Source organism: Pseudophryne corroboree, chromosome 6 (assembly GCF_028390025.1).
Source record: "Pseudophryne corroboree isolate aPseCor3 chromosome 6, aPseCor3.hap2, whole genome shotgun sequence".
Classification (NCBI taxonomy): Eukaryota; Metazoa; Chordata; class Amphibia; order Anura; family Myobatrachidae; genus Pseudophryne; species Pseudophryne corroboree.
Window position 1 is genome coordinate 673740393 of NC_086449.1, and position 13279 is coordinate 673753671.

General features: G+C 48.7%; 1 protein-coding gene across 3 annotated transcripts in view; it reads right to left on the reverse strand.

The window, feature by feature from the left end:
- SPDL1 (spindle apparatus coiled-coil protein 1) overlaps positions 1–13279 on the reverse strand; it is a 407460-nt gene that overhangs the window by 114963 nt on the left and 279218 nt on the right. For all 3 annotated transcript variants that reach the window (XM_063928265.1, XM_063928263.1, XM_063928264.1), the window contains exon 8: positions 1237–1377. In XM_063928265.1, coding sequence (XP_063784335.1) covers positions 1237–1377 — 141 coding nt within the window. The remainder of the gene's footprint in view (positions 1–1236; positions 1378–13279) is intronic.

Sequence of the window (13279 nt, forward strand, 5' to 3'; positions counted from 1 at the left end):
TTCACAGTAATCACAATAACAAACACACAGCCAGTAATACTTAGCAAGCCTGCCCTTACTGTATGTGAGAGGAGACACACAGAGAGAGAAAGACTAACAGCACACCCCAGCTATACAGCCCCAGTGAGGCTTTCAGCTTACTATATCACAGTGAAACACTAATGATTTCTGTCTTGTATAGGACACAGATTCCGTACAATAGCTGTTCTCCCCCTTTGCTACAACCTGTATCAGTTTTCCAGCATGTCTTGTGAGTCAGGAGGAGCTGTGTGTGCTTGCTGCTGCATTAAGCAGAGGAAGGCACAAAAATGCCGCTGGTCCCACTCTGAGGTAGCTCCCCCCCACCTCCAATGGCGCCAGAGCTAAAGAGATTTTTTTATACTGGCAATGTCTCCTAGTTTGCTTAAAAACATCACACAAGTGCTAGTTTAAGCCACCGCAAGCCGGTCTGCACCGGGGGGAGGGGGGCCCTCTAGCTGGTCCACATCAGGAGGGTACCGTATGCCATGTCCGGGTTTAGCCGCACCATGAGCCGGGGGACACCCCTAGCGGAGCCCCTGGCTTATACTCACCACAGTCATCACCTTCGAGCATTTGTTAGGGGTGTGCGGCATGCTGCGCTTGCGACAGCTAAGGTGCAGTGCCCCGGTGAACAAACAACCTCTCAGGACGGTGGTCCTGCAGCGGGAAAGCGGCTCTGACACCTCGCAAGGCCAGTGTCCCCCACTAAGTCCCACGGTGCAGGTATGCTGTTACCCAAACAGCATACCGAAAATAATAAAAGTTTAAAGGAAATTGAAGAAAACTCTCTGGAACTGCAGAGATGTGTATCCTCTCATGAGGGCACTTTATACTAAACTGCCCGTGGGAGGGGGCATAGAGGGGAGAAGCCAGCACACCCAGTGAAGAAATTTAAAGTGCACCGGCTCCTTTGGACCCCATCTATACCCCATCGTACGAAGTCTCCCCAATATCCCTTGTGGATGCTAGAGAAATTATATAACTATACAATTATCATATGGGCAACAGCTACTTTTAACGTCTTTTCTGTAATGTTATAGAATTACATTTTCTGAATATTATTAGAATACTCTGAGCAAAAGGAAAATACACAATACTCATGTGAGTGCAGCCTGATTATAATAATTCTAATTAAAGTGTAGTTGCTTTTTATCCCAGGAATAGCAGGACCAATGACAAACACAAGCAATAATCTGAGCTTTTTTAAGAACATACCTGATACTTTTCCAGTTGATGAACTTTCACTAAAAGTTTCTCAATTTCATTGTTCTTTTGTGCAACCATTGACTGTAAGCGCTCCAGCTGCTCGTGGTCTGCATGAGTACCTTTCAACTGCAGTAATGTTGCTATTTGTACCTATTAGGCAAAATAATTTTACATTTTTTCAGCTGCGAAAGCTACCAAACCTACTTTACACATACTTTAGAAATAAATGGATGAAATTATACCACAAAAGCTGTATTCGGACTATTTTTATTCATTCCTGAAGCACCACAGGAAAACACTGACAAGTTGACGGCATAATAATGAAATTAAGTCTACAAATGAAAACTCAGTTCTCAGTGGTGCACGTGGAAAAAAAAATGGACACCTTGGTGTATAGAAAGTGCTGCGCAGATACTGGCCCCAAACATTTACAACTCATTTGAATGTAGAGCCTCTAAAGCTCCTCCATGCAATAGTTATAACAAAGCCTCAGGAAAAACTGAAATAATAATACAATAACACATAAAAGGTAAACAGAGAGCTATGAAAGGTGGGGGCACAATGTTGCCCAAATGCATTCAAAGAAAATGATTTAACAAAGTACAAAAAATAAGAATTTACTTACCGATAATTCTATTTCTCATAGTCCGTAGTGGATGCTGGGGACTCCGTAAGGACCATGGGGAATAGCGGCTCCGCAGGAGACTGGGCACATCTAAAGAAAGCTTTAGGACTAACTGGTGTGCACTGGCTCCTCCCCCTATGACCCTCCTCCAAGCCTCAGTTAGGATACTGTGCCCGGACGAGCGTACACAATAAGGAAGGATTTTGAATCCCGGGTAAGACTCATACCAGCCACACCAATCACACCGTATAACCTGTGATCTGAACCCAGTTAACAGTATGATAACAGAGGAGCCTCTGAAAGATGGCTCACAACAATAATAACCCGATTTTTGTAACAATAACTATGTACAAGTATTGCAGACAATCCGCACTTGGGATGGGCGCCCAGCATCCACTACGGACTATGAGAAATAGAATTATCGGTAAGTAAATTCTTATTTTCTCTAACGTCCTAAGTGGATGCTGGGGACTCCGTAAGGACCATGGGGATTATACCAAAGCTCCCAAACGGGCGGGAGAGTGCGGATGACTCTGCAGCACCAAATGAGAGAACTCCAGGTCCTCCTCAGCCAGGATATTAATTTTGTAGAATTTTACAACGTATTTGCTCCTGACCAAGTAGCTGCTCGGCAAAGTTGTAAAGCCGAGACCCCTCGGGCAGCCGCCCAAGATGAGCCCACCTTCCTTGTGGAGTGGGCATTTACAGATTTTTGGTTGTGGCAGGCCTGCCACAGAATGTGCAAGCTGAATTGTACTACAAATCCAACGAGCAATAGTCTGCTTAGAAGCAGGAGCACCCAGCTTGTTGGGTGCATACAGGATAAACAGCGAGGCAGATTTCCTGACTCCAGCCGTCCTGGAAACATATATTTTCAGGGCACTGACAACGTCTAGCAACTTGGAGGCCTCCAAGTCCCTAGTAGCCGCAGGCACCACAAATAGGTTGGTTCAGGTGAAACGCTGAAACCACCTTGGGGAGAAACTGAGGACGAATCCTCAATTCCGCCCTGTCCGAATGGAAAATCAGATAAGGGCTTTTTCAGGATAAAGCCGCCAATTCTGACACGCACCTGGCCCAGGCCAGGGCCAACAGCATGACCACTTTCCATGTGAGATATTTTAACTCCACAGATTTAAGTGGTTCAAACCAATGTGACTTTTGGAACCCAAAACTACATTGAGATCCCAAAGTGCCACTGGAGGCACAAAAGGAGGCTGTATATGCAGTACCCCTTTTACAAACGTCTGAACTTCAGGGACTGAAGCTAGTTCTTTTTGGAAGAAAATTGACAGGGCCGCAAATTTGAACCTTAATGGACCCCAATTTCAGGCCCATAGACACTCCTGTTTGCAGGAAATGTAGGAATCGACCCAGTTGAATTTCCTCCGTCGGGCCTTACTGGCCTCGCACCACGCAACATATTTTCGCCCATTGCGGTGATAATGTTTTTGCGGTTACATCCTTCCTGGCTTTGATCAGGATAGGGATGACTTCATCCGGAAAGCCTTTTTTCCTTCAGGATCCGGCGTTCAACCGCTATGCCGTCAAACGCAGCCGCGGTAAGTCTTGGAACAGACAGGGTCCTTGCTGGAGCAGGTCCCTTCTTAGAGGTAGAGGCCACGGATCCTCCGTGAGCATCTCTTGAAGTTCCGGTTACCAAGTCCTTCTTGGCCAATCCGGAGCCACGAATATAGTGCTTTCTCCTCTCCATCTTATCAATCTCAGTACCTTGGGTATGAAAGGCAGAGGAGGGAACACATACACTGACTGGTACACCCCCGGTGTTACCAGAGCGTCTACAACTATTGCCTGAGGGTCTCTTGACCTGGCGCAATACCTGTCGAGTTTTTTAATCATGTGGACGACTTCTGGGTGAAGTCCCCACTCTCCCGGGTGGAGGTCGTGCTGAGGAAGTCTGCTTCCCAGTTGTCCATTCCCGGAATGAATACTGTTGACAGTGCTATCACATGATTTTCCGCCCAGCGAAGAATCCCTGCAGCTTCTGCCACCCTGTCTGTTTACGTGGGTGACTGCCATGATGTTGTCCGCTGGATCAACACCGGCTGACCTTGAAGCAGAGGTCTTGCTAAGCTTAGAGCATTGTAAATGGCCCTTAGCTTCAGGATATTTATGTGAAGTGATGTATCCAGGCTTGACCCTAAGCCCTGGATATTCCTTCCCTGTGTGACTGCTCCCCAGCCTCGCAGGCTGGCATCCGTGGTCACCAGGACCCAGTCCTGAATGCCGAATCTGCGGCTCTCTAGAAGATGAGCACTCTGCAACCACCACATGATGGATACCCTTGTCCTTGGTGACAGGGTTATCCGCTGATGCATCTGAAAATGCGACCCGGACCATTTGTCCAGTAGGTTCCACTGGAAAGTTCTTGCGTGGAATCTAACGAATGGGATTGCTTCGTAGGAAGCCACCATTTTTACCCAGAACCCTTGTGCATTGATGCACTGAGACTTGGTTCGGTTTTAGGAGGTTCCTGACTAGCTCGGATAACTCCCTGGCTTTCTCTTCCAGGAGAAACACCTTTTTTCTGGACTGTGTCCAGGAACATCCCTAGGAAACAGAAGACAAGTCGTCGGAACCAGCTGCGATTTTGGAATATTGAGAATCCAATCGTGCTGCCGCAACACTACCTGAGATAATGCTACACCGACTTCAAGCTGTTCCCTGGATCTTACCCTTATCAGGGAATCGTCCAAGTAAGGGATAACTAAAATTCCCTTCCTTCGAAGGGATATCATTTCGGCCATTACCTTGGTAAAGACCCGGGGTGCCGTGGACCATCCCTACGGCAGCGTCTGAACTGATAGTGACAGTTCTGTACCATAACCTGAGGTACCCTTGGTGAGAAGGGTAAACTTTGACATGAAGGTAAGCATCCTTGATGTCCCAAGACATCATGTAGTCCCCTTCTTCCAGGTTCGCAATCACTGCTCTGAGTGACTCAATCTTGAATTTGAACCTCTGTATGTAGGTGTTCAAAGATTTTAGATTTAGAATCGGTTTCACCGGGCCGTCTGGCTTCGGTACCACAATAGTGTGGAATAATACCCCGTTCCCTGTTGCAGGAGGGGTACCTTGATTATCACCTGCTGGGTGAATGGCTTCCAAAACTGCCTCCCTGTCAGAGGGAGACGTCGGTAAAGCCGACTTTTGGAAACGACGAGGGGGAGACGTCTCGAATTTCAATATGTACCCTTGAGATATTACCTGAAGGATCCAGGGGTCTACTTGCGAGTGAGCCCACTGCGCACTGAAATTCATTGAGAACGGGCCCCCACCGTGCCTGAGTTTGTAAGGCCCTAGCGTCATACTGAGGGCTTTTGCAGAGGCGGGAAAGGATTTCTGTTCCTGGGAACTGGGTAATCTCTTCAGCCTTTTTCCTCTCCCTCTGTCACGAGCAGAAAAGAGGAACCTTTTGTCCGCTTGCCAACAAAGGACTGCGCCTGATAATACGGCGTCTTATTTTGAGAGGCGACCTGGGGTACAAACGTGGATTTCCCAGTTGTTGCCGTGGCCACCAGGTCTAAAAGACCGACCCCAAATGTCCCCTTTTAAAGGCAATACTTCCAAATGCCGTTTGGAATCCGCATCACCTGACCATTTTACTGGTAGAATTGGACAACGCACTTATACTTGATGCCAGTCGGCAAATATTCCGCTGTGCATCATGCATATATAGAAAGAAATCTTTTAAATGCTCTATAGGCAATAATATACTATCCTTATCTAGGATATCAATATTTCCAGTCAGGGAATCCGACCATGCCAACCCAGCACTGCACCTCCAGGCTGAGGCGATTGCTGGTCGCAGTATAACACCAGTATGTGTGTGAATACATTTTTGGATACCCTCCTGCTTTCTATCAGCAGGATCCTTAAGGGCTGCCATCTCATGAGAAGGTAGAGCCCTTGTTCTTACAAGCGTGTGAGCGCCTTATCCCCTCTAGAGGGTGTTTCCCATTGTTATCGGGGGGAAACCCACGTATCATCACACACCTCATTTTATTTTTCAGATTCAGGAAAACTACAGGTAGTTTTTCCCTCACCAGAATACCCCTTTTTGGTGGTACTCGTATTATCAGAAATGTATAAAACATTTTCCATTGTCTCAATCATGTAACGTGTGGCCCCACTGGAAATCACGGTTGTCTCTTCACCGTCGACACAGGAGTCAGTATCCGTGTCGGCGTCTGTATCTGCCATCTGAGGTAACGGGCGCTTTAGAGCCCCTGACGGCCTATGAGACGTCTGGACAGGCACAAGCTGAGTAGCCGGCTGTCTCATGTCAACCACTGTTTTTTTATACAGAGCTGACACTGTCACGTAATTTTCAACAGTACATCCACTCAGGTGTCGACCCCCTAGGTGGTGACATCACTGTTACAGACACTCTGCTCCGTCTCCACATCATTTTTCTCCTCATACATGTCGACACAAACGTACCGACACAGCACACACACAGGGAATGCTCTGATAGAGGACAGGACCCCACTAGCCCTTTGGGGAGACAGAGGGAGAGTATGCCAGCACACACCAGAGCGCTATATATATATATATATATATATATATATATATATATATATATATATATATATATACAGGGATAACCTTATATAAGTGTTTTTCCCCTTATAGCTGCTGTATGTTTTAATACTGCGCCTAATTAGTGCCCCCCTCTCTTTTTTTTAACCCTTTCTGTAGTGCAGGGAAGAGCCAGGGAGCTTCCCTCCAACTGAGCTGTGAGGGAAAATGGCGCCAGTGTGCTGAGGAGATAGGCTCCGCCCCCTTTTTGGCGGCCTTATCACCCGTTTTTCTGTATATTCTGGCAGGGGTTAAATGCATCCATATAGCCCAGGAGCTATATGTGATGCATTTTTTGCCATGTAAGGTATTTTTATCGTGTTTTATTGCGTCTCAGGGCGCCCCCCCCAACGCCCTGCACCCTCAGTGACCGGAGTATGAAGTGTGCTGAGAGCAATGGCGCACAGCTGCAGTGCTGTGCGCTACCTTATTGAAGACAGGAACGTCTTCTGCCGCCGATTTTTCCGGACCTCTTCGCTCTTCTGGCTCTGTAAGGGGGCCGGCGGCGCGGCTCCGTGACCCATCCAGGCTGAACCTGTGATCGTCCCTCTGGAGCTAATGTCCAGTAGCCAAGAAGCCCAATCCACTCTGCACGCAGGTGAGTTCGCTTCTTCTCCCCTTAGTCCCTCGATGCAGTGAGCCTGTTGCCTGCAGGTCTCACTGAAAATAATAAACCTAAACTAAAACTTTCACTAAGAAGCTCAGGAGAGCCCCTAGTGTGCACCCTTCTCGTCGGGCACAGAAATCTAACTGAGGCTTGGAGGAGGGTCATAGGGGGAGGAGCCAGTGCACACCAGTTAGTCCTAAAGCTTTCTTTAGATGTGCCCAGTCTCCTGCGGAGCCGCTATTCCCCATGGTCCTTACGGAGTCCCCAGCATCCACTTAGGACGTTAGAGAAATCCTCATTTCTTCTACATCCAATTTGGGAGAAAAAAAATCCCAAAGGGAACATCACGAAGCTGCAAAAAAGGGGAGAATATGCACAACACATATACAGTGCATCCGGAAAGTATTCACAGCGCTTCACTTTTTCCACATTTTGGTATGTTACAGCCTTATTCCAAAATGGAATAAATTCACTTTTCCCCTCAAAATTCTACACACATTACCCCATAATGACAACGTGAAAAAAAAACGAGCTTTATGGTAAGAACTTACCGCTGTTAAATCTCTTTCTGCGAGGTACACTGGGCTCCACAAGGAATAACATCGGGGTGTAGAGTAGGATCTTGATCTGCGGCACCAACAGGCTCAAAGCTTTAGACTGTTCCCAAGATGCACAGCGCCGCCTCCTCTATAACCCCGCCTCCATGCCAGTGAGCTCAGTTTAGTTAACCAGCCCAATGCAGAAGCAGGTACCAGAGACGACAACCGCTCGTAGCCAATTACACCACACACTCACTGCAGGAGAGTGTGTCAGCGGCCAACACCAACCCAAAAAAGCTAAGTGCGTCAGGGTGGTAGCCTTGTGGAGCCCAGTGTACCTCGCAGAAAGAGATTTAACAATGGTAAGTTCTTACCATAAATCTCATTTTCTGCTGCGGGGTACACTGGGCTCCACAAGGAATAACATCGGGGATGTCCCAAAGCAGTTCCTTATGGGAGGAGACGCACTGCAGCAGGCACAAGAACCCGGCGTCCAAAGGAAGCATCCTGGGAAGAGGCAGTATCAAAGGCATAGAACTGAATAAACGTATTCCTCGAGGACCACGTAGCCGGCTTGCACAATTGTTCAAGGGTCGCACCACGGTGGGCCGCCCAAGAAGGTCCAACCGACCGAGTAGAATGGGCTTTGATGGTAGCAGGAACCAGACGAACAGCCTGTACATAAGCATGTGCAACCACCATTCTAATCCATCTGGCCAATGTCTGCTTAGAAGCAGGCCAGCCACGTTTGTGAAAACCAAACAACACAAAAAGAGAATCTGATTTCCTAATGGAGGAAGTTCTCTTCACATAGATACGAAGAGCCCATACCACATCCAAAGACCGCTCTTCGGAAGACAACTCAGGAGAATAAAAGGCCGGAACCACAATCTCCTGGTTAAGGTGGAAAGAAGACACCACCTTGGGTAAGTAAACAGGGTGTGTCCGAAGAACCGCCCGGTAACGGTGAAAAATCAAATAGGGGGACTTATAGGATAAGGCACCCAAGTCTGAGACCCTCCTAGCTGAAGCAATAGCCAGCAAAAACACCACCTTAAGGGAAAGCCACTTAAGGTCAGCAGAGGAAAGAGGCTCAAACGGAGACTACTGTAAAGCCTCCAAAACCACCAACAGATCCCAAGGGGCCACAGGTGTCACATAAGGAGGCTGAATCCTCAGCATACCCTGAGTGAATGTATGGACATCAGGTAGGGTAGCGATCTTTCTCTGAAACAAAACTGACAAGGCCGAGATGTGAACCTTGAGGGAGGCCAGACGCAGGCCTAAATCCAGGCCTTGTAGTAGAAAAGCCAATAGTTTGGCCTTACTAAATTTGAAAACGTCATGATTGTGAGACGCACACCAAGTAAAGTAAGCATTCCAGACTCTATGGTATATCCGAGCAGAAGCCGGCTTACGGGCCTTCAACATGGTTTGAATGACCACCTCAGAAAAACCCTTGGCACTCAGGATGGAAGCTTCAAGAGAGACATGCCGTCAAAGCCAGACGGGCCAAATCCTGGTAAACACAAGGGCCCTGAACGAGGAGGTCTGGCCGTTGTGGAAGTAGAAGGGAACAATCCAACGAGAGGCCCTGTAGATCGGAGACCCAGTTCCGCCTGGGCCACGCTGGAGTGAACAGAAGTAGGTTTCTTCCTTCTTGCTTGAACTTCCGTATTACTCTGGGCAGTAGTGACACCGGAGGGAACACATACGGCAGCCGAAAGTTCCACGGGATTGACAGATCATCCACGAACGTTGCTTGAGGAGCCCTTGTCCTTGCTCCAAAAACCTGAACCTTGTGATTGTGTCGAGACGCCATCAGATCCACATCTGGGAGTCCCCACTTGTCCACGAGAAGTTGAAACACCTCCGGATGTAGGCTCCATTCTCCGGCATGCACGTCCTGACGACTGAGATAGTCCGCTTCCCAGTTCAGAACGCCCGGAATGAACACTGCTGATATGACCGGCAGATGGCGATCTGCCCACTGAAGAATCCTTGATACTTCCTTCGTTGCCATGCGGCTTCGAGTGCCGCCCTGATGATTGATGTACGTCACCGTGGTGTCGTTGTCTGATTGTACTTGAACAGGCCTGTTCTGATGCTGGGTCATTGTCAACGCACTGAACACTGCCCGCAGTTCCAGAATGTTTATCGGGAGTAGAGATTCCTCCTCGGTCCACCGACCCTGAAGAGAGTGTTGTTCCAACACCGCGCCCCAACCTCTCAGACTGGCATCCGTCGTCAGCGGGATGAAGTTGGATCTCCAGAAGGGACGGCCCCTGCTCAATCGTTGGTCCTGAAGCAACCAGCTCAGTGACAGATGGACCTCCGGAGATAGGGAGATCATGTGAGGTCTGATCCGGTGAAGACTTCCTGATGAAGTCCCCACTCTCCTGAATGCAGGTCGTGTCTGCTGAGGAAGTCTGCTTCCTAGTTGTCCACTCCCGAAATGAACACTGCTGACAGTGCGCTTACATGATTTTCCGCCAAGCGAAGAATCCTGGTGGCTTCCGCCATTGCCACTCTGCTCCTTGTGCCGCCTTGGCGGTTTACATGAGCCACTGCGGAGATGTTGTCTGACTGGATCAGAACCGGTAGGTCGCGAAGCAAGGTCTCCGCTTGACGAAGGGCGTTGTATATGGCCCTCAGCTCCAGGACGTTGATGTGAAGTCTCTTGACTTGACCAAAGACCTTGGAAGTTTCTTCCCTGTGTGACTGCTCCCCAACCTCGGAGGCTCGCGTCCGTGGTTACCAGAATCCAGTCCTGAATGCCGAACCTGCGACCCTCTAGAAGGTGAGCACTCTGTAGCCAGCACAGGAGAGATGCCCTGGGGGACAGGGTGATCAACTGATGAATCTGTAGATGTGACCCGGACCACTTGTCCAGTATGTCCCATTGGAAAGTCCCCGCATGGAACCTGCCGAAGGAAATGGCCTTGTAAGATGCCACCATCTTCCCCAGGACCCGAGTGCAGTGATGCACTGACACTTGTTTTGGCTTCAATAGGTTCCTGACCAGAGTCATGAATTCCTGGGCCTTTTCTATCGGAAGATAAACCCTTTTCTGGTCCGTATCCAACTGCGTAGGAACCAACTGCGACTTCGGGATATTGAGAATCCAGCCGTATTGCTGTAACACCTTCAGTGAAAGTGACATGCTGTTCAGCAACTGCTCTCGTGATCTCGCTTTTATGAGGAGATCGTCCGAGTACGGGATAATTGTGACACCTTGCTTGCGCAGGAGCACCATCCTTTCCGCCATTACCTTGGTGAAAATCCTCGGGGCCGTGGAAAGCCCAAACGGCAACGTCTGAAATTGGTAATGACAATCCTTTACCGCAAATCTCAGATACTCCTGATGAGGTGGATATATGGGGACATGAAGGTATGCATCCTTTATGTCCAGGGATACCATAAAATCCCCCCCCTTCCAGGCTGGCGATGACCGCTCTGAGCGATTCCATCTTGAACTTGAACCTTTTCAAGTATAGGTTCAGGGATTTTAAATTTAAAATGGGTCTGACCGAACCATCCGGTTTCGGGACTACAAACAGGGTTGAGTAATATCCCCTCCCTTGTTGAAGTAGGGGAACTTTTACCACCACCTGTTGAAGATACAATTTGTGAATTGCATTTAACACTATCTCCCTTTCTGGGGGAGAAGCCGGTAAGGCCGATTTGAAAAACCGGCGAGGAGGCACCTCTTTGAATTCCAGCTGAATTCAATTCCAATTTCTATTGCCCAGGGATTCACCTGTGAGTGAACCCAGATGTGGCTGAAAAGTCGAAGACGTGCACCCACTGGGGCGGACTCCCTTAGCGGAGCCCCAGCGTCATGCGGTGGATTTAGTAGAGGCCGGGGAGGACTTCTGTTCCTGGGAACTAGCTGTGTTTTGCAGCTTTTTCCCTCTGCCCTTACCTCTGGCAAGAAAGGATTCACCTCGTACTCTCTTGTTTCTCTGTGACCAAAAGAACTGCATTTGATAATGTGGCGCTTTCTTAGGCTGTGAGGGAATATAAGGCAAAAAATTTGATTTACCTGCCGTAGCTGTGGAGACCAGCTCCGAGAGACCGTCCCCAAACAGTTCCTCACCCTTGTAAGGCAAAACCTCCATATGCCTCTTTGAGTCGGCATCACCTGTCCATTGCCGGGTCCATAGGACTAGTCTAGCAGAAATCGACATAGCGTTGACTCTAGAACCCAGTAGACCAATGTCTCTTTGAGCATCTCTCATGTATAAGACAGCATCTTTAATATGTCCTAGGATCAATGAAATGGTATCCTTATCCAGGGTATCAATTTCCGTCGATAAGGTATCTGTCCACGCTGCTACAGCGCTACAAACCCAAGCCGACGCTATCGCCGGTCTGAGTAAGGTACCAGAATGTGTGTAAATGGACTTCAAGGTACCCTCCTGCTTGCGATCAGCAGGATCCCAAAGGGTAGCCGTATCTTGGGATGGCAGCGCTACCTTTTTGGATAAGCGTGTCAACGCTTTGTCCACCCTAGGTGAGGATTCCCACCGTATCCTGTCCTTTGCCGGGAAAGGATACGCCATAAGAATCCTTTTGGGAATCTGCAGTTTGTCTGGAGATTCCCACGCTTTTTCACACAACTCGTTCAGCTCATGAGAGGGGGGAAAGGTTACCTCAGCTTTCTTTCCCTTAAACATGTGTACCCTTGTGTAAGGGACAGAGGGGTCATCCGTGATATGCAGTACATCCTTTATTGCAATAATCATATAACGAATACTTTTAGCCAATTTTGGCTGTAATTTTGCATCATCGTAGTCGACACTGGAGTCAGAACCCGTGTCGGTATCAGTGTCTACTATTTAGGATAGTGGGCGCTTTTGAGACCCCGAAGGTCCCTGCGACATAGGGACAGGCAGGGGTTGACTCCCTTCCTGTTCCCTAGCTTCAGCTTTGTCCAGTCTTTTGTGCAATAAATTCACATTAGCACTTAAAACATTCCACATATCCATCCAGTCAGGTGTCGGCGTTGTCGACGGAGACACCACACTCATTTGCTCCACCTCCTCCCTAGGAGAGTCTTCTACCTCAGACATGCCGACACACGCGTACCGACACACCACACACACAGGGAATCCTCTTATCTGAAGACAGTTCCCCCACAAGGCCCTTTGGAGAGACAGAGAGAGTATGCCAGCACACACCCAGCCCCAATGACCCAGGAAAAAACACACAATATGTTTACCCAGAAAGCGCTGTAAATTATGTGCCCCCCCCCCCCCCCCCCCCCTTCTTTAAAACTCTCTTTCACCGTGGATAAGCAGGGGAGAGTCCGGGGAGCTTCCTCTCAGCGGTGTGCTGTGGAGAAAATGGCGCTGGTGAGTGCTGAGGAACAAGCTCCGCCCCCTCAGCAGCGGGCTTAGGTCCCGCTAAAATATTGAAAAAACTGGCGGGGGCTCTTTTATATACAGTGCCTAGCTGTATATATGTACTTTTGCCAGAAAAATAAGATTTTACTTACCGATAAATCTATTTCTCGGAGTCCGTAGTGGATGCTGGGGTTCCTGAAAGGACCATGGGGAATAGCGGCTCCGCAGGAGACAGGGCACAAAAAGTAAAGCTTTTTCCGATCAGGTGGTGTGCACTGGCTCCTCCCCCTATGACCCTCCTCCAGACTCCAGTTAGGTACTGTGCCCGGAC